Genomic DNA, 22,001 nt, shown 5'->3' on the forward strand with positions numbered 1-22,001 from the left:
CCAGGTGTTGATTGTTCTTTCAAGTTTATAGTAAGTATGAATATAGATGTTAATGCAGTATTTATCAAATCTTCAAGCACATTACCCATAGTAGCTTCATTGTTTTCTTTCATTTGGCCTTGATTGCAGAAAATTTCTAGAGACCTGTCAGGTTCTATAAAACACAGCATTTAAATTTCATGATCTCTGGAAAATCATAGCACTCTAAAATGGTGCATAATATCTAAATGGTATTTCTCATTCCAAAACCCTAAAAATCATCATGATAATATCTTGGCACAGAGCAAAATATTTATGTATTTACTTAATAAATGGTTTTAGTTATTCATATTTAAAATAAGTGATTCTGTTCTTCTGTGTTTCTGTAAAGTGGAATTCATTGTATTTTTCTGTCCCTTAATGAACAGGGACACTGATGTTGATGAATCAGTTAGCTATTTTATATTGGCTTTTCCCAGCTCCCATCCTGACCCCACTCCCTGGACCAGTTCCCATGCTCAGTTCCTCCCCTTTGGCTAAGCTCCCTGTCTTTGCACACATGCAAGGAAGAAGGAGAAAGAAGTCAATGTGCAGGGAATGAAGGCACACCTCTTTTGCAGATGGAATCTGTTAAAGCAGGTGATGAAAGGCAGAGCATTGGAAATATAGGAAAAACAAGGTATAAACAAGAGAATGAACATTAAAAAGATCACTTTGGTTATTTTTGATATCTAAAAAACGTACATAGACATGGGTGTCATTCTAAGACCTAATGAACTCATCTTTGCTATATGAGGTGAATTATAAGATTGGTTCTGATTTGCATAGATTTAGGGTCTGGAATTTGATAACTCTAGCATTTATATTTCAAGTGATCTGTTGGTTATTCTAGTTGAATATGTATGTCTTTATTTTACCAGATCAACTACTTACCACCCTGTTAGAACATTGATTGACTTTTGTAATTCCTCTAAAATAATTATTCTAAAATAGTGAATCGGCTAACAGTTAACTTGTCCTTGTTTTATGATTTTGCTTTATTGTAGTGGTGTATGTATATTTCAGAGTTTAACTTCTAAGAAGCTTTAGTTTTTGTTCTTTTTCTTTTAAGATAAAATTATTATTCATCTATATGTGTTTTAGGGTCTCCCTTTGTGAATGCAATTATCCATAAAGGCTTCGATGAAAGGCATGCCTACATAGGTGGCATGTTCGGAGCTGGAATTTATTTTGCTGAAAACTCTTCCAAAAGCAATCAGTATGTATATGGAATTGGAGGAGGTACTGGGTGTCCAGTTCACAAAGACAGATCTTGTTACATTTGCCACAGGTAAGAGATCACTTGTTCTCATTTATTTTTATAAAAATCAGATAAGAACTGGTTCCATATTGAAAATTTTGCGGTGCAAGGCTAGGTGAACTTTATGGGCCAAGCACAGTTCTAAGCACTTGATCTGTTTAACTCATTTAATCATTAGTACATTTGGTGTTTTAAAGAATATGGAGAAGAACATATCATTGGGCATGAAAGAGATTTTATTGTGGCTCTTGAATATTGTGGGACTGTGAACTCTAAAAATTCTAGTGTTCACATGCTAAAATGGTACTACTTGCCAAGCCTAATTATTTCATGGCAATGTATGAAGAAGTCTCTCTTCCATTATGATATGCTCATAATCTTCAATTTATTACATTACTACTTGAAAAGTTATAATAAAACACATCAATCCTATAGAAAGCACATTATTATCAAATAACTACTTTGTGTGCTCGCTTCAGCAGCACATATACTGAAATTGGAATCAGAGAAGACTAGCATGGCCCCTGTGTAAGGATGGCATGCAAATTCATGAAGTGTAAATAAAAAAATAAGAAAAAGGGGGGGAAAGTACAAAGTAGTTATCCTGGTCTAACTCAGTTGTTAAAAGCATTCAAATAACTTGGCTCTAATTGATAAACTCCTGATAGGTAAATAAATTATTTTTTGCCATTTGAAAAATCAAATAAGATCAAACATTGAGATTTATTCTACAGTTAGGGCACTGCTTATAAAGATCTAGAGCAGTAATTATCAAACATTAGCAAGCTTCAGGATTCACAGGCCCTATCTTCTGAGTTGCTTATTTAATATTTCTGGGGTGGGGTCCTAGAACTTGAATTCTACCAAGTTTCCTGATGCTTCTGATTACAGATCTAGAAGAAAAAACAACAACCTAGAGCAGTAGTTCTCGGTCTTAGCAGCACATTGGAATCACCCAGGAAGCTTTAAAAATGAATGTCTGTGTCCCACCTTCAGAGAGTCTCATTTAATTGGACTGGGGTATGATCTGGGCATTGGGATTTTTAAAGGCTTCCCAGCTGATTTTGAGAGGTTGCCAAGGTGAAGAACTATAGTCCTAGAGAGAGAGAGGTCTGTTTTGTTTAGTTCTTGTTTTCCCCCTAAATTTAGACTTTGTGTAGGTGTCTGAAGTCAGCCCTCCTGGATATGACTTCTCACCCATTTCTGTTTTATATCATAAATTGGACTGATTAGAAGGCTTATAATTTCTTGAGATTCTATAAATTGAACACTGCTATTTTTACTTTTATTATCTGGAGGCTAAATAGCAAGTATAGACTGTATCTCTTTGGAGAATAGAATCATCAACTGGTCCACCAAAATCAGGAACGAGAGATAGTTCTTTGGAACTAAAGAAGGCCAATCATATGCCTGAGCGGAGTGGGAGAGTAACCTACTTAAACTTCTGGTAGGAAAGACCTAGTTGAGGAAGTAACATTTCACCTGAAACCTGCAAAATGAATGTTAGCCATTTGAAGAGTGATAGAATGGCTGGTAGAGGAAAGAGCATATTATGTATCATGGCCGTGGGGGAAGAAAGTTTGACTATGTGAAAGAAGAAAATGTGTCTGGAGCATGAAGAACACATTAAGATTAGAGAATTTGGTACCATAGTAAGAAATTTGGATTTTCTTCTAAGGACAGTGAGCAGAAAGGGTTTAAGCAGAAAAATGATGTGATCTGATTTATGTTTTTTGGTTTTTGTTGTTTTTTTCCTAAATCACTGGTTGCTTGAATGGAAAATAATTTAGACATGAATTAGAGTAGAAACAGGAAGACTAATTCAGAGGCCATTGTTATAGTCCAGGTGAATATTTAAGAGAAGAGAATAGATTGTAAATATATTTTGAAGGTAGAATCTACTGGACTTAATTGGAAAAATTTTCTTTGGAAGCCCCTTAAACCTCTTCCTCCTTCCCACTTGGACTATGATTTGTGCTTTTGCTGAAGCAGGATGGCTGAGTCTGGATATCTATACAGTTATTACATTTTCAGGTTTTATAATTAAAGTGAAAAATTCTTTAGTAGAAGACATTTTTATAAAGTTCATTTAGAGTGAAATGATAAAAACAATCATAAATGTTTATGTATAAGTGTATTAAAAAGATTAAACAATGTACACAAATAAAATTGTCATATGCTACTTTGTATTCAGTAAGATCTTTTCCTTTTCACGCTATAGGCAGCTGCTCTTTTGCCGGGTAACCTTGGGGAAATCGTTCCTGCAGTTCAGTGCAATGAAAATGGCACATTCTCCTCCAGGACATCACTCAGTCACTGGTCGACCCAGTGTAAATGGCCTAGCATTAGCTGAATATGTTATTTACAGAGGAGAACAGGTAACTCATTTTTATTTGTTCATCTTCAAAAATACTTTAGAGCCATACTTTAACCTCTTCTTACTAATCTCAACAAGGTATATTGTCTTGAAAAATGGGTTTCTTTTTGTTTATTTATTTATTTATTTGGAAATAATTTCAGACTTACAGAAAAGTTACAGAAATAGTAAAGAATTTTCTTTACCCAGATTTTTCAAATGTCCATTTTTTTTTTTTAAAGATTTTTAAGATTGATTTTTAGAGAGAGAGGAAGGGAGGGGGAGAAACATCTATGTGAGAGCGACACATCATCAGCTGCCTCCTGCACACGCTCCACCAGGGATTGAGCCCACACCCCGGGCATGTGCCCTGATTAGGAATCAAACCGGCAACTTCTGGGACAACACCCAACCAACTGAGCCACACTGGCCAGGGCCCAGATGTTGACATTTTAATATTCTCTCTCCTTTACCAGTCTCTCCCTCCTGAGTAGGTGTTTATACTTTTTTTTTCTTTTTTTTTTTTTTTTAATATATTTTATTGATTTTTACAGAGAGGAAGGGAGAGGGAGAGAGAGTTAGAAACATCCATGAGAGAGAAATATCGATCAGCTGCCTCCTGCACACCTCCTACTGGGGATGTGCCCGAAACCAAGGTACATGCCCTTGACCGGAATCGAACCTGGGACCCTTGAGTCTGCAGGCCGACGCTCTATCCACTGAGCCAAACCGGTTAGGGCTATACTTTTTTTTTTCTGACCTACTTGAGAGGACAGTTCCTTTACCCTTAGGAACATAGGCATGTTTTTTTTACCCTTAAATCTGTACTACAAGTGTATTTCCTAAAAACAAGGAGATTCTCTTAAAATTGTCAAAATCAGGAAAATACCATTGATATAAAATATATCTAATCTACAGGCCTTATTCAGATTTTGCCAGTTATACTGGATTTTTTTTCACCTTTTCTAAAATACAGTTAAGTAGAATTCTATATTTCATAATTAATCTGCCTATAGCAAAGAAATGTGTAATACCCTCTTGCTCTTAGTGACACAGATCTGATCAAAAGCTTCTCTAGATTGTGTTCTGAATTGGGAATATGTATTAGAACCATATAGGTCATTAAAAACAGACAAACACATACTTAGTACTCCTTCCAGACCTGAAGAATCTAAGGGACAGGAATCAAGGTAGGGGTGTTTTGAGAAAATGTTCTCACATGAATCTGATCCACAGCACTAAGTTAGAACTTCTTCCCTGAAGCTTAGGAATCCTTATGGTAAGTCTATTTTTTAAAAAATTGTTTTTGTTTACCAACATTTGAATTAATCTTTCTCTTTTAGGCTTATCCTGAATATTTAATTACTTACCAGATTGTGAGGCCTGAAGGTATGGTTGATGGATAATTAAACTAATTCTACTGAACCTAAAATCATCGAAACAGCTGGTGGCCTCTTAATTTTTACTCCTTTGCTGAGAAAAATCATCTTGTTCGACAAGCCTGTGGCAAAAGGATAAAAAATGTGAAAGAAGTTTTAACATTCTGACTTGATAAAGCTTTAATAATGTACAGTGTTTTCTAAATATTTCCTGTTTTTCAGCACTTTAACAGATGCCATTCCAGGTTAAAACTGGGTTTGTCTGTACTAAATTATAAACAGTTAACTTGAATCTTTTATACATTATGCATTGATTCTAACAGAAACTGTAATCCCTCAACAGTACTCATTTTACTAATCCAGTACTGTGTTCTTTAAAACACAGCATTTACACTGAATACAGTTTCATTTGTAAAACTGTAAATAAGAGCTTTTGTACTAGCCCGATATTTATTTACATTGCTTTGTAATATAAATCTACTGTTTCAGAATTGCAGTGGTTACAGATTTTTTTCATGTGTACCGCTCATCTGCACTTCATCCTGCATCATCGTGATTGGTCTTTACATTTGATTTCAGAGGCTGTGTTGAGTTGTCTGCAGAGACTTTGTCAGTTGGGAAAGATTTATTTATCACATTTAATTTGCTAATGGAAGCATTTATCTCTCATTAGAAATCTTTCCCATTTAAGAGCCTATTTCATGAACTCTGGGGATTTAATTTGTGCTACCTTTATATGTATAAGATACATTCCAAAGAGCTCTAACTATGGTAGTCCTGAATATTAAAGATGCTTCTTTACTGGCGTCAAACTCTAGGTTTCACGTTGGAAAAATTTTTCATGTCATTCTGTGAAAATTAGAGCAAATGCTTTTATTTTTTTAGAAAGGTTATGTCCTGCCACTGAACAATTATGGTGTTCTTTTCATGGAATATAAATAGGAAGTTAAATTTCAGAGTGGGAAGGATAATCTTGAATCATTTTCCAATGTGTTCTAATCACTGTAAATGTAAGCAGAAAAAAATTGCAAAGGGGAGTGGGTGGTTTTTTTGTCCTAAGTATTTTTTTCCTGTTCTTTTTCCTTGGCCTTACTCTTATACTCCTAGCCAATCTATACACAGTAGGTAAGCTCCACCCAGAACATGAAGTGTAGGTGTCCCAGTTCTCTCCTGGCCTCCTGAATGGGCAGGTCCAGTGAGAAGGGTGCTTTCTGCTCTGGGCCACCTCATCATGACATTTCACCCAGTTGAAGATATGCTATCCCATAAAATGCCATTCCTATTTTCTAATGTAAACTATCTTTTCCATGAAAAATGCTAAGGCATCTTGGTACAGAGACACAAGTTACGGCTTGGCAGTCTGTTGACTCTAGCTTCCTTATAAGTCAAGGCAAGAGTTTTACCCACTTAAGCCTTTGTAAATGAGGATGTTCCCATTCACCAATTTACCTTTGTTTTACATCTTATTCAGTTTCTAACTAATTGGTCCTTTACAGTAACTTGTACATAAAGTGCTAGAAAATCATGGTGGGTTTTTTTTGCCTTGATTAAGAGTTAATCAGAGTAAATGCATATCTGGAGTTTCTATCATGTAAATTGTTTGGCATCTGTAGAGGGAACGCTACCCCATAAAATGCCATGTAAGTTGTGATTATTATTTGAGGTCATTCCTAACCTTTAACTGGTTTTATACAGCTTTCTAATAATTGCAAACATGATCCTAAAGTCATTTCTTGGAACTCAAATGAAGTATGCCAAATTTTATATAATTTTTCAGATTCTGGAAGCTTCCATGTTTTATAATTAGAAGATAATGAGATGAATTGATGGAGTTTATATTTACATACCTTATCTCTCATCATTTAGCCCATAATCCTCACCCTATGAGTGAATCTGGAATTGCTTATCATGTAAAATTATTGTGGTCTATGAGTTTACAATATTGCAGCTTGTGTTGTTTCATCTAATTCATTGCTTAATTAGTGTGTTGTTTTTCTATAAATGATTATATTGTGGTTAATATGTTAGCATGGTGATATTTTCAGATAGCTTTTTGTTTGTTGGGAGCTTGGAGGGGGGCTGGAGGGGTTAGGGGATTTTTTTGGAGTTTTTGCATGAAATATCTTTATAATGATGCAATTGCTTTTTCCTTTGTTTTGTGAATTTTTTTGAAGTGAGATTTAACTTTTTGTGTGAGTAGTACTATTATATCCATCCTAGAGTGTCTTACTTGTACTGTATCACATTCCATACCCTCATTTAATTCTTAATAAACTGTTCACTTGTTTTTCCAGGTAGCATGGTAATTACTGAAGTAGTATAAGTGTGTTGAATGGACTTTGAGAAAATGGATTAAGATTATAATAAACCACAATTGCAGGAAAACATTGTATTTCTGAGTCTAATAGTGATAAAAAATGCAGTTTAAAGACTGAAATATTGAAGGTTGTGACCATATCATCTCAGCTACTTTAAGATTGAAAGTAGCTATAATATGCTTTTAGACAATTAGTCTACCCAACACTACTTTTGGCAAACCTTGAAGCTCATTCCTTGGAAATCTTTCTTCTTATAAAGAGGAGTATATTTTTGTTCTCTATATTATATAAAAAATTCTTCATAAGTTTTCAAATCTTAAAGTTAGTGGTATTTATTACTCTTGAAAGAAAGCATAGTAAATGTATTTTAGATTTCAGTATGCTGAATGTCCACGTGTGTGTGTTCAATTCTCTGCTTTTCATAGTAAGAGAATAATGGCACAAATAACCCATAAATCACAGCTTTAAATGTATTTCAGCAGCTTGATCTTCTGCTTCAGTTAGGACAGTATTAAAGTGTTTGCTGGCTAGTTCCCAAGCATGCATTCCCATGTATGATGTGATCCACTTATTGCAGGGAGATGGAGAAAGAAAACATGCAAATAAACTTCCCTAAGCTTTAAGATTAGTATTCCTGACTTGCCCTTTACCTACTGTCCCGTGCTGTTAGAGGACTATAGTGACAGAGGAAGCAAGTTGTAGGACCCATTCTTCCCCTGGAGGACTGTCATATTTTTGTAAAGTTAGACGATACTGTGGCCTTTTCACTGGCTCCTGAATTTCTACCACCCCACCCCTCTTTTCATGCTTACTAGCTAGGCAGACTGTGACTTAAAATATTTAATTACACCCTCATAGAAGGTTCTTGCTCTCCACATACAAGCCACCATTATCAGAAGTGTCTTCTCTAATTCATTATCCGCCCACAGTTGCCCCAAATCACACAAATACAGGTGTCCCGAAAAAATGTACACACACTTTTTTCTGATAGCTCAGTTGATGTTTCTTTTCAGATTTAACCCATTGGAATTAGTAATTATGCAAAGTGTGTATACACTTTTTGGGACACCCTATATATACAGAGCCCCCCAAATAGTCTGCCAATAGACTTTTCAGCAATGCTATACAAAAGTAGCCTGTGGGTAGGTTGGTTCACAGACTTTGTTAGCAGGTTATGGAGAGATGAAAAAAATTGAGGAAACTTTTAGAGCAGTTAGATATTGCTGCAATGTTTTTAAATTTTCTTTTCAAAATAGTTTGCAACAAATTAGAAATTAAAAGGAAGAAAAAACTGGTCCCTCAGATCATTTGAAAGGTATAAAAGGTATGTTTTGTTTACCACTAGAATCAATAAATAAATAGTGATTAAGTTCTTGGGCTCTAAGGTCAGATGGATTTGGATTTGAATTTTACCCTATCCCTCACCAACTGTGTGGTCTTGAGCAAATTACATGACCTTGATAAGTTTCAGAGTACTTACAGGGTTGTTGAGAGAACTAAATGATGCTTTTTTTTCTAAATGATATTCTGCCATTAAGTACTATACTTGACAATAACTGCTTGTTGTAATTATTATTTATTGTATTAATGTTTCCCTGTATGCTCCAGAACTAGTGGTTGGGTTTTCTCACTTGTCATGGAGACATAGAACATAGAATTTTTAAAGCAGCAAGATTAGCCCACTGATACCTTCATCTAAATGAAATCTTTCCTGGCCAGGCAGCTCAGTTGGTTAGAGTGTCATCCTAATACACCAAGGTTGCGGATTCAATCCCTGGTCAGGGCACATATAAGAAGCAACCAATGAATGCATAAATAAGTAGAACAAGAAATCAGTGTTTGTTTCTCTTGCGCACGCTCTCTCTCTCTCTCTCTCTCTCATAAAGAATGTCAGCCCTGCCCTGGCTGGTTTGGCTCAGTGGATAGAGCGTCGGCCTACCAACTGAAGGGTTCCAGGTTCGATTCCGGTCAAGGGCACATGTCTGGGTTGCATGCTCGATCCCGAGTAGGGGGCGTACAGGAGGCAGCCGATCAATGATTCTCATTGATGTTTCTCCCTCTCCCTTCCTTTCTGAAACCAATAAAAATATATATTTTTTTAAATGTCAGCCCTATTTAAAAATATATTTTTTTTAATAAATGAAATCTTAAGCTCAAAATGTAAAGTATATAAATCCCTAGGTGCCTGAGGATCCCACTTTGAAAATTACTGATAAAAGCATCAGATGAGACATGGCAGCCTGATTGGATAAGGAAAATATACCCATAACCCAAGCTGTATCATTCCTACACTGCAGAAAAAAACAAGCTCCACTCAAATGGAGTCATATTCAAAAATCCAAAGCAGCCTGGCCAGTGTGGCTCAGTGGTTGAGTGTCGACCCATAAGGGGTCAATTCCCAGTCAGGGCACATGCCTAGGTTGCGAACCTGATCCCCAATAGGGGATGTGCAGGGTGTTTCTATCTCTCCCTCTCCCTTCCTCTCTAAATTCAATGAAAAATATTTTTTTTTAATCCAAAACAATTTATTTTGAACACAAGTCTTCAGACACAATCTTGGAAGATTAGCGCGCGCGCACACAGAGAATAACTGGAATAAGGATGTTTAAAATGACTGGGAGGGGGAGAAAGCATAAAAACCATTATAAAAGACACTGAAAAAAAGCAAAGTAGATTTGGAAAACTTAGCTTTTGAAGACTAAAAAATACATAATTAATGAAATTAAGAACTCAATGGGAGGTTAAACCACAGATTGGGCATATCTGAAGAATTGGTGAATTAGGAGATAAATCAGAAGACCCAGATTGTAACAGGAAAAGATTGGAACTAGGAAAGGCATAAGAGACATGGAGAACAGAATGAGAAAGTCCAATATAAACAGGATAGCGGTCAAGGGCACATGCCCTGGTAGTGGGCTTGGTCCCCGGGGGGGGGGGGGGGGGGGGGGGGCGCGTGCAGGAGGCAGCCAATCAATGATTCTCATCATTGATCTTTCTCTCCTTCCTCTGAAATCAATACATTTTTTAAAAAAACAGGATGTGAGAGATTTGAAGATGTTTTCACAATTTATAATGAATATGAATCCTCAAAGAGGCATAACAAATATCTAGTAGGGTGAATAAAACAAGTCTGCTTCTAGACATGTAGTAGAATTGCAAAAGACAAAAATCTAAAAGCAACCAAAGAGCCCTAGCTGGTTTGGCTCAGTGGGTAGAGCGTTGGCCTGTGGATTGAAGGGTCCCAGGTTCGATTCCAGTCAAGGGCACATGCCCAGGTTGTGGGCTTGATCCCCAGTGGGGGCAGCTAATCAATGATTCTCATCAATGTTTCTATCTCTTTCCCTCTCCCTTCCTCTCTGAAATCAATAAAAATATTTTTTTTTAATAAAAGCAACCAAGGAGAAAAGACATTAACTACAAAGGAATAATACACTGACAGCAGCCTTTCCCTGGCAGCAATAAAGGCTGGAAGACAAATACCTTCTAAGCGCTGAGGAGAAAAAAAAAAAAAGAATGTTAGCCTTGAATTCTCTAACATAGATAAATTGGTATTCAAAAAAGAGGACAAAAAACACATTTTCAGATTTTGCTGAAATAACTCAGGATTGTTCTTCAGAAAAGAAGACAATTAAAACCAGAAGGACGGAGTGGGATACAAGAAGCATGGTGAGCAAAGAGATTGGTAAACAGACTGAAATATATCCATGTGTAAAGAGAGGATATGAAATGTTTTATTAACCCGCAACAATAACATTATCAATCGTAGTTACCATGTATTCCTACACCATGAGCCACATAATTCCACGTAGATCCTCTTTCAGGTGAGGGAACTAGAGCTCAAGAGTTAAACTTGCCGCCCTAGCCGGTTTGGCTCTGGATAGAGTGTTGGCCTTCGGACTCAAGGGTCCCAGGTTCAATTCCAGTCAAGGGCGTGTGCCTCGGTTGCGGGCACATACCCAGTAGGGGATGTGCAGGAGGCAGCTGATTGATGTTTCTCGCTCATCGATGTTTCTAACTCTCTATCCCTCTCCCTTCCTCTGTGAAAAATCAATAAAATATATTACCAAAAAAAAGTTAAACTTGCCCAAAGCCAAGGCTGATAAGTCTTCTTAGGATTCCCTTTCCCTATGCTCCTCAACCCTCCAAAGTCTGCTGTGCTCTTGGGAGCAGTACATCAGCCCTAAGGGGACAGGAGTCCTTCCTCCAGGCTCTGTGGGAATGCCATTTGTTGCCTGTACCATAACAGATCCAGGATGGGTAGATCTCTGGCTTCTGGTACTTACAGTCTCAGATCAAGGGTAGTAACAACAGTGTGTCTCTTCCTGGAAAGGCTATAAAATAACAGCAAAGTAAAAAATCACCCATTAGAGAAATAACCCACCATCAACATTTTAGTGCAATTATTTTTTTTAAATCCACCTATCAGCCTGCAGATTTGGTCAGAGGAGCTTCGTGCCCCTAAAGGCAGAAAACTGCTCCAACTTTCCTTAGAAGAGGCTTGAACAGAGAAGGAAGTTGAAAATCAAACTGCCTGCCTCAGTGCCTTCCCCCTTGAAACATGCTGGAATGTTTTTACTTAGAATCTCTAAACAGCTGAATTTAAAACTGAACAGTGCATGGACAGATGGATTCTGGGTGAAGCTATCATCCAGAGGTTGAAACTGATTTCTGTTGACAATTGCAACCATACATATTTGTCAAGAGGGAATAGTGGGAACTCTTCCTGGGAGTGTTCTATCCCAGAAAGAGTAGAATGTTTCTGTTCTGACCACAGGATGAATAAAGGAAATGACCTGGCTGAAGCTTAAAATATTTTAATATAAAAAGGCTAGCAGATTCCAGTGGAAGCGAATATAGTCAATTTGTATTTATAGACAAGGATTAAATAAACTAATCTGACAGTCTATGTGGGCAATTGTTGGGGAACAAGATAGATCCATCTTCGTGCAAAGAATTGTGAATGAATGAGAATCCATGGCTCAGTGGGCAGGCAGGCCATAGGGGAGACCACCAGTCCAGATAATCAGACATTCACGTTTCCCACTGTTTTGTTCTATTGTATCCAAATGTGAGAAGCTGCTTTCCAGTGCCCCACATACAAAGCTCTTTATTGGACTTTACTGATGCATGATCACTGCTGCTTTACTCAAACTGCCAGCCTCAGAAAGCGTTTTGCTTGATGGCGTCTGGCAGCTCAGCTTTGCCCCCAAGTAGATTTATGAGCTGTGAAAGATGGTCAAATTAACACGCTAAGCATTCCTGATAGGATTAGAAGATTGGAGACAAGCTGGCATTTGCATACCATCCTGATGTAACACAACATCTTCATGTCTTCCCAGCCCTTACTGGTGGGGCTTGGAGGGGGCAAGTAAGAGGTGACACCACACACCCTTCTCACAGCTGACAACACAGAGTCACCATGATTCCAGATGATGTCATTGGGCATTTAGCATCTAATAGCATCTTTCCATCAAAAGGACTGAACTGAGGTGGTAACAGCACTTACTTTCAGGGCTGGATACCTGTCCACGATCCCCATCTTTTCTCTGGGATGGGATTAACTCCTCCAAGTGCTGTGACAGGTGCTAGGGGTGAGCCTTAAAACATCCACTTATGTATAACGTGAATTACTGATTGTAACAGTAAAGCACATTTTGTAGAAAATTTGGGAAAGGCTATAAAATAACAGCAAAGTAAAAATCACCCATTAGAGAAATAACCCACCATCAACATTTTAGTGCAATTATTTACAGTCTGCTTTCTATGCATACAGACAGACAATTTGTTGTTTTTAACAAGGCCAGATCATATTGTTCAAACTGAATCTTTTCTTATAATGTATCAGTAGCATTTTTCCATTTACTAAATATTCTCTTTTTGAAAAGGTTATTTTTAATGACTGCGTTGCATTCCATCATATCTCAACTTCGGTTATCTGGGGGTTAGAAGCAAGTATCCTCAGAACATCCCTGCAGAACTATGGGAAGGGTGTTAGGGGGAAAAGTTAGTGGGTAGACGTCTGATCTTTCCAGCAGCACACAGGTCTAACTGGTACAACACCAAGAAAATATTAGATCCGCCCGGCCATTGTGGCTCAGTGGTTGAGCATCTACCTATGAACCAGGAGGTCACAGTTCAATTCCGAGTCAGGGCACATGCCCAGGTTGTGGGCTGGATCCCCAGTGGGGGCAGGAAGCAGCCAATCAATGATTCTCTCTCATCATTGCTGCTTCTGTCTCCCTCTCCCTTTCTCTCTGAAATCAATAAAAATATTTTTTAAAAAGAAAATGTTAGATCCAAGAGCTTACAAGAACCATGAATCAAAATGAAACACTCCTGAGTCTTGTCTAGGTGAGTTGCATGATAGTTACCAAACATGATACTTATCAGAATCACCTGGGCAATCTGCAGGTTAAAAATAGTCTCCCAAGGGCTGCCCCACAGGGTCACTCTGGCAAGATCAAAGTGGGGTCCAGAAATCTGTGTTTCCCACCAGCACTCTGGGTGGCTCCAATAGAGCTTATGCTCAACCCAGTCCTGAAAAAAATCCCAGTGAGTGGAAAGAGTGCTTTACAGTCAGATGTGGGCATAGAGGGCAGCTCTTTCCCTCTGAGCCTCAGTTTCTCACAGTATTAAATGAGGGGAAAGATTATACATGCCCTGCCAACCATGAGGCTCAGCTGAGGTAATGTCTGTGAAAATACTTGGCAAATTATAAGCTGCATATAAATGTGAGGAGGCGTTACCTCATTGTGCCCAAGAAGAAAAGGTATTTGGAAAAGCCTGATTTATTTTCAGGGCTCGACAACAGCTCCCAGCTACTTTGGGGGCGTCTGCTTCAAAATCCACATTTATTTTCTTGCTAAACATTCTCCTTCCCTGTCAACGGGCTTTGCCTGTGACTGGCTTCATTTTACTAGTAGGTCGGCTTTCGCTTTTCAGGGCTTTGTGTTGATTGGTTGGTTTCAGAGGCTCAGACTCCTTATTGCATTGGGTATGGGACTAATGAAAAGAGTGTTCTCCCTCCAGACCCCGTCCTGGCCCTGTCCCCTCAGAGGTCCCCGAATTTGGAGCGCCTTTGTGGCTTGAATCTAGGTCACAAAAGATTGTCCTTTTGTAATCCCATGTGGTCACAGTTGCACCCAGTGCTTCAGGGGAGGACCAATGAAATGGAATAAATGCCTGGCTTTTGCCTTCCTGCTTTCCTACAGAGATGCAAAGGTTTCTAGAGGTTAATAAGATAGAGCCAGTGTGGGGTTCACTCCCTGGGGCTCTCCAATCAACTTCTTGTATGTGCTATTTAGTTAGGGCTCTGGTGGGTCTCTTAGAATGTCAGAAAATAGCACCCTCTCCCTCCCAATGAAGGAGTTCACACTCGGTGGTCTCTGATCTAATGAAAAGGCAGGCTGCTTCAGCTGGATTAAGAGAAGTTTTCCTTCTCTTTTTTAAATGCCTGTAGGCCCGCAACTACTCTTTTGAACAAGAGATAAATTGCAAGAGCAACTTATGACCATAACCAGGGCAGAGAGAACCTTAACTCCCAGCTCTCACAGCTCACAGCTAACATGAAGGAATATTCTTTCCTGCGGCCTCTCTTTCCTTGGTCTGTTCTTGACCTTTCATGATAGACGGACTCATAATTTTGGCAGGTCTTGTGCTTTTTAATAAAGAGAGGGAAAACATTTGAAGGTAGAAACAATCATCCTTTAACCTTGGCCTCTGCTGCGACAACTAAAGCACAAGATGAAGATGAAGCAGGTGAATTGAGAGAAGAGAAATTTTTTTCCACCGGTTGTTAAAATGCTGCAGTTTACCTTCTCTTTACCTGAGGACCAGCCATGGTAACTTTTAGACCTAAATTAGCTTCGTATTTCTTCCTTCAAGAAGCTTTCCCTCAGTCGCACTCTCCCATCACCTCCACACACCTGTGGGGGTGTCCCTCCTAGGCTCCTGCAGTACCTGGTACTTACCCTTTCATAATACTGGCCCCTACACTCGGCGCCCCTTTTCAGGAATCCTGGGAGATTCTTTCTTTCATTTGTATTGATTTGAGAGAGAGAGAAACATTGATTTGCTGTTCCACTTATTTATGCATTCATTATTTGCTTTTTGAATGTGCCCTGACCAGGGATCCAACCTGAAACCTTGGCATATTGGGAGGATGCTCTAACCAACTGAGCTATCCATTCAGGGCTCCTGGGAGATTTTTGAGGGAAGGACCGGTATCCGTCCCACTTAATTTTGAATTACCAGAGCCGAGAGTCTCATGGGCTAGGTACTAGTTGAAAGAGTGTGGGTTAATTTTCTATTTGGACATTTTATTTTACTCATTCTGTACGTGCCAATTTACTTTCTCTGATGATAAAACGTGTCGTTATGTTTTACCCACTTGATCACGTTTTTTCATAGTCATTTGATCATGTAATAAAAATGAAGCATTTGCACTATTTTATGTTCTATACTAGGGGCCCAGTGCACGAATTTGTGCACCTTGAAAGGAACTGTGGACTGAGAGGCTGTGGTGGGCACAGGGGCGGGTCTCGGCCCATCCTCTGCACCCCCACCCAGTCCCTCCCACTGTGGTTCCCGGCCCCGCTCCCACAACCACTGCTCTCATGCGCTGATGGCGCCAGCCCCACTCACACCTGCTGACATCACGAAGCAATCTCTGACAGCGCTGAGTGATCGTAACTTTCGCCAGGCGCCAGCAGTGGGTACGAGCAGGGGCTTCCAGCCCCGATCGCCCCTCAGGGCTTCTCCACCTCCCCCTGCTCGTGAGGGGCGATTGGGGCTGGCAGCTGCCGCTCACACCCTCTGACAGCACCGAGCGATCAGGGCCAGTGCTGGGCACCGGCAGCAGGTGTGAGCAGGGCCAATGCTGGCAGCAGGTGCGAGCATCAGGCGGGACTGCAGAGCATGGGAGCAAAGAATTTTCAGTAACCACCAGAGGCTCACCCCAATGACAGTGACTGGTGCCCCGCCTTGGTCTGGTGCCCCTATTCACCTGCTCTACCATCCCGCTGTGGCCGATGCCCGCCATGTTTCACACTCTGCCACCTGCTGCCCACGCCCACCATGTTCTGCACGTGCCCCCTGGTGGTCAGCACACATCATAGCGACCAGTTATTCGGTTGTTCTGCTGTTTGGTCTATTTGCATATTAGGGTTTTATATATATATATAGACTAGAGGCCCAGTGCACGAAATTTGTGCATGGGAGGGGGGTAGCCCTCAGCCCGGCCTGCACCCTCTTCAATCTGGGACCCCTCAGGGGATGTCTGACTGCCGGTTTAGGGACATTAACTCCAGCCATTAGGAAAATCACACAGAATGTCTTGACATTCAAACAGTATGGTTTTATGAGTTGTTTTAACAATAATGGCCATTCCTTTAAATAATATCTGCTTACATACAATACAGCTGGTACTATGTGAATTCAGAATGTTAATATCACAAAATCATAGAAGGTTGTAGTGGACATAATCTTGAATTGTCTAGTCCAAACTTTTATAAATATTGGAATTCCCTTTTCAAAGATTTTGAATGCTTTTTGTCCTAAGAAGCTTAACCAACCCATTTTTGAAGCAACCCATTTTCTGTGAAAGAACGGGGGACTCCGGCGGCAGACGCCCCCCAGCAAGGCTGAAAGGACAGGGGGACTCTGGTGGCAGGCAAGTGGCACAGCCCCCCAGGACTAGGGGACTCCGGTGAGGCTGAGGGGACTGGGCACTGCCATCTTGTGACTATGGGTGCTGCCATATTTGTGATGGTGTGGTGGTCAATTTGCATATTCCCTCTTTATTAGATAGGATATCTTTATAAAATATTTTAGGAACTATGGCCAGCTGAAGTTCTCAAATAAAAGATTCAAAAATGTGGTTTGTCACAAGGTTAAGTGATTTGACCTAGCTCAGGAGTGTTACTTATGAAAATGTGTATTTACACTTAGGTTTTGTAGACTTAAACTCTGATTTTGCTATTACGTAAGAGTTTATAATATATACATTTTTAAAAATTGGACAAAGGCAAATTAGTAAATGTGTCCCCATTTGGTAATTTTCATATGGATTCAATGAAAGGGCATGTGCACACTTACATACACACACATATTTCTGAAGTTGTAAGATGCTTTATTTTCAAAATTCATACAAAGAAACCCTTTCAACTAGTACCTAGCCCATGAGACTCTCGGCTCTGGTAATTCAAAAGTAAGTGGGACGGATACCGGTCCTGCCCTCAAAAATCTCCCAGGAGCCCTGAATGGATAGCTCAGTTGGTTAGAGCATCCTCCCAATATGCCAAGGTTTCAGGTTGGATCCCTGGTCAGGACACATTCAAAAAGCAAATAATGGATGCATAAGTAAGGGGAACAGCAAATCAATGTTTCTCTCTCTCTCAAATCAATACAAATAAAAGAAAGAATCTCCCGGGATTCCTGAAAAGGGGCGCCGAGCATTTTAACAACTTGGTGATGTCAGCATTTTAACAACTTGGTGATGTCAGCAGGTGCAAAAATTCATGCAAACACAGACCCCCCCCCTTGTAACATTGCGGAAGGGGTCCTATTACCAGTTGGGTGACTTGCGGGCGGGGGCGGGGTGGGGGGTGACAGGGAGCGGCTTTCAGTACCACCATCATTGTCTCCACGTTCTGGGCTCCGCATTTCTGGTTTCTGCGACGCCCGCAGACTTACTAATGTCCAGCTTTGTAACCACTTCTGGCCTCAAGAATGGTGGGGAAGATAACATGACTGCAGAGCGCGGGGTGGGGGGTCCCGGAGGGGCGCGGGCCCGGCCAGTGGGAAGGTGGGACGGACGTGGAGGGGCGACATCACCCCACCAGCATCAGGCCACCGCCTCCATTCAGTGGCGAAATGTGGGCGTGGGCGGGCAGAGGATGCGCCGAGCCCTTGGCCCGCGGTTAACCCTGTGCTCGCCTGCCGCTGGCATCACCTGGCACCCGGAGCATCGCCGAGGGCGCGGAGCGTCACCTGGCACAGGAAGCACCAACCGCTTTGGCAGCACCGCCCAAGCTCATTGAGTTCATTGTCCTCTGCGTGCACCCGTGGTCCCTTAGGTGTTCCCCTTCCCCCCCGCCCCCCTCCATTTAATCACCATAATTACTTTCCCCAGAACCACATATTCTCACTACAATTCAAATAATTTAGAAAATAGTTTAAGGTAATCGTGGGGCCCCAGGAAGCCAACGTTATTGTGGGTGGCTTCCTTGCTGGCAGTCACGACACAGCGTCCAGGAGAGGGAAGCCCGCACCAGCCAAGCTCTTAAAACTGCAGCCGCCGCCTCCGCTCTTTGCCTGTGGGAACAGTGAGGCAGTGAGTGGCCCTGTCTCTCTTTTCCCCGCTTCTCCGTAACGTTGTTATATTCCTAAGTAGACGAATGATCCATTTCCAGTTAGTTTTTCTTAAAACTTTTATTTAGAAAATACTCAAATGTGCGGAATCGTTGAAAATGTAAGGCAAGAATGCAAATCAACATTCCTCTATCCTTCTAGCTTTATTACTGGTTAACATTTTGTTATATTACTTTATCAACTATCTGTATAGAGATATATATTTTCTCCTAAATTACTTGAAAGTATATTGTAGATCTCATGACATTTTACTCTGATATAATTTTTCACACCGAAGAAAATGAACCCTAATTAAGTAATAATCACTTAAAATATAGGCCATATTTACATTTTCTCTGTTGTTCCCAAAATGCCTTTGAACTAAGATTTTTAAAATCCAGAATAAAGATGGATTGCATTGCATCTAGTTATGTTATTTATTCTTATGGTAATTTCCTTATAAGATTTTTATTATTTTTAGCCTGCATAGCACATTTCTGGAATTTAAATTTGGGTACTGTGGTTATTCTAGATCTATCTTTTCCCTAAGGTTAGCACATTTTTAAAACAAGATTTTTGACAGAAATACTTGGTTGCTAAGCTTCCAGTACACATCTTGGTTTTCATGTTCAGACCAGCCAACGTGTTTTCCTCCCTTGGCGTCTGACCCGAACCTGATGCAACAAAGCTCCTTTTCCGAGGCCCTCACTTTCAGAGCCATGTCCCAGAGGGCTCTTCCTTTCCATTTTCCCTTACCTCCCCTTTGGATTCATAATGTATGTACTCTTCATAGGTAACCTTTAAAAGTATTTTTAAAACTTTTCCCAAGTCCTGTCACTGTTTTTATTACACATGTGGACCTCGGAATTCTTTTCCTATAGTCCTATTGCCTCTCTCCTGGCTTATCTATAATCAATGTGTATTGAGTGCATGCTATATCACACACACACACACACACACACACACACACACACACGCAAACACACATTGCTCAGAACAATTTCATAGAATTGGCACCAGTAATATTACCTCCATTTTAATTTATTTTATTTTTTATTTATTGATTTGAGAGAGAGAGAAACATTGAGTTGCTGTTCCATCTATTGATGCATTCATTGGTTGATCCTTATATGTGCTCTGCCTGGAGATTGAACCCGAAACCTTGGCTTAATGGGATGATGCTATAACCAACTGAGCTACCTGGGCAGGGCATTATTACCCCCATTTTAAAGATGAGAACAGTGAGACTTAGAATTTGTCTGGTGCTTGTGATATTGTAAGACGTGGAGCTGGGACTTGATCCTTGGTTATCTGACTCCAGAGTTCATGTTCTTAACACTGTATACTACCTTTGAGATATTAACACATCTTTTTATTCAACACATAAAGAGCCTGTATAATTGGAAGGTGTTTTATCCATCATATTATTTTACTGTCACTATATTCACAAGTCATTTGGTAGAAATTGGTGACACTCATATGCCAGGGCTGTGTATTGAGCACAAGGCTAACATTTTAACTAAATGACATTTGGAGACCTTATATCAGCTAGCCGTTGGCTCACTGAGGCCATGGAACATCACTGGTGACACCCCTGGAGGTCAGAGAAGGTTAGGTCATCCCCTAAACCAGTGGTTTCCCAACATCTGGAATTCCAAAGCCCTTAAAACTTCCTACACATTTGGAGGAATGACATTTACCAAGTGAGAACATTCAATTTTTAAAATCACCATCTATAATACTAGCTTTATCATTTTATAAAAGAAAGAATATTTTAAACCTATCTCCCTCCACTCCTATAAAGAAAAATTAGAAGGGACATAAACCTCAGAATAAAGAATAATCCTTAATCTAAAAAATTCAGATCTGTCAAAATTCACTATCTTGTCCTTATTTTTCTCATAATGAACTGACTTTGGATCGGGCCATATAGGCCAACATCACCATTTTACCAATAAGGAGGTGATTCATCAGACACATCTTTATGTTAGCCAGATTACTGTGATGGAGTCTGCAGGCCAGGATGGAGGATTAACCCTTTGCACTCGCTTGCTTTTTTCTCGATTCCTGCTACCGATGCTAACCGTGTCGAGTCACACTGGACATCCGAGTGCAAAAGGTTAAGCCTCTCTAACAAAATCACTGAAAGTGGTTTCCCCTGGTTACGTGCAAAAGTCTGATGCTTCCATAAGGTTATGGATGTAGACCTGGCAGAAAGACACTGTGACTCAGCAGAAACAAGGGTCCATAGAGGATGAAGGATGAAGGTATTGGTGGAAGGTGTTCAAGGTCTATGGCCTGGTGATGGGACAGTTGTGCAATAATGAAAATAACTCAGTTCAAGTTCCAGCTCTACTCTCTCCTTGGAGAATTCACTGGATGTCCCTGAACCTGTTTCTTCACTCATAAAATGCCATCTCATGAGGTAGATAAGGGGACAAATAAGAATATGCTTTTCAGTCTGGCTGGTGCGGCTCAGTGGTTGAATGTCAACCTATGAACCAGGAGGTTCAATTCCCAGTCAGTCAGGGCACATGCTTGGGTTACCGGCTGGATCTCCAGTGTGGGGTGTGCAGGAGGCAGCCAATCAATGATTTTCTCTCATCATTGATGTTTCTATCTCTCTCCCTTACTCTATAAAAGATAAGGCCTCCTCTGCTATTTTGAACAAATCTATGACTAAGCTGTAGTCACCTTTTAGGGCTGCTAGGAACTTGAGGCTGCAGCCAAATAACCCTGCTGGCCCCTCCTCTCTTAACACCCTACAGCTGGTCCCAGGAGGCTAATTATCCTGCTTGCAAATAAGAGCTCTCCAGCCTTCGGTCTGCCCCAGCATTCCTCTGGCAGCCTACTTTGGCACACATTTTGCCATCCTACACTGAGGTCCTCCTTCATTCTGGGTGACTCACTGAAAGTTTTTATAACACTGTAGGTGCCAGGCATTCACAGTTACACAAAGTGGTTTCACCCTCCAGATTTTCCTGAGGGTTTATGTTATGGATTTTAACAGGGCTTTGCAGGAACATCCACACCCACCTAAGAAAATGGTTGCATACCCACATGGTTGAGACTGCTGGTATGAGCTAAGGCAGTGATCGGCAAACTCATTAGTCAACAGAGCCAAATATCAACAGTACAACGATTGAAATTTCTTTTGAGAGCCAAATTTTTTAAACTTAAACTTCTTCTAACGCCACTTCTTCAAAATAGACTCACCCAGTCCGTGGTATTTTGTGGAAGAGCCACACTCAAGGGGCCAAAGAGCCACATGTGGCTCACGAGCCGCAGTTTGCCAACCACGGAGCTAAGGCATTAGGATA

General features: G+C 40.3%; 1 protein-coding gene and 1 non-coding gene across 4 annotated transcripts in view; both read left to right on the forward strand.

Annotated features, from left to right (window-relative positions):
* TNKS2 (tankyrase 2) overlaps nt 1-7,301 on the forward strand; it is a 56,336-nt gene extending 49,035 nt beyond the window's left edge. For all 3 annotated transcript variants that reach the window (XM_008156912.3, XM_054728622.1, XM_054728621.1), the window contains 3 exons: nt 1,123-1,309; nt 3,501-3,657; nt 4,979-7,301. In XM_008156912.3, the coding sequence (XP_008155134.2) occupies nt 1,123-1,309; nt 3,501-3,657; nt 4,979-5,041 (407 nt within the window). In that variant the 3' untranslated portion in view covers nt 5,042-7,301. The remainder of the gene's footprint in view (nt 1-1,122; nt 1,310-3,500; nt 3,658-4,978) is intronic.
* LOC114228176 (U6 spliceosomal RNA) lies at nt 1,746-1,848 on the forward strand. The gene has a single exon (XR_003614289.2). It is a non-coding gene; the product is annotated as a U6 spliceosomal RNA (small nuclear RNA).
* Nucleotides 7,302-22,001: the final 14,700 nt, after the last annotated feature.

The sequence above is a fragment of the Eptesicus fuscus genome, chromosome 17 (genome assembly GCF_027574615.1).
Source record: "Eptesicus fuscus isolate TK198812 chromosome 17, DD_ASM_mEF_20220401, whole genome shotgun sequence".
In the NCBI taxonomy this organism is placed as follows: Eukaryota; Metazoa; Chordata; class Mammalia; order Chiroptera; family Vespertilionidae; genus Eptesicus; species Eptesicus fuscus.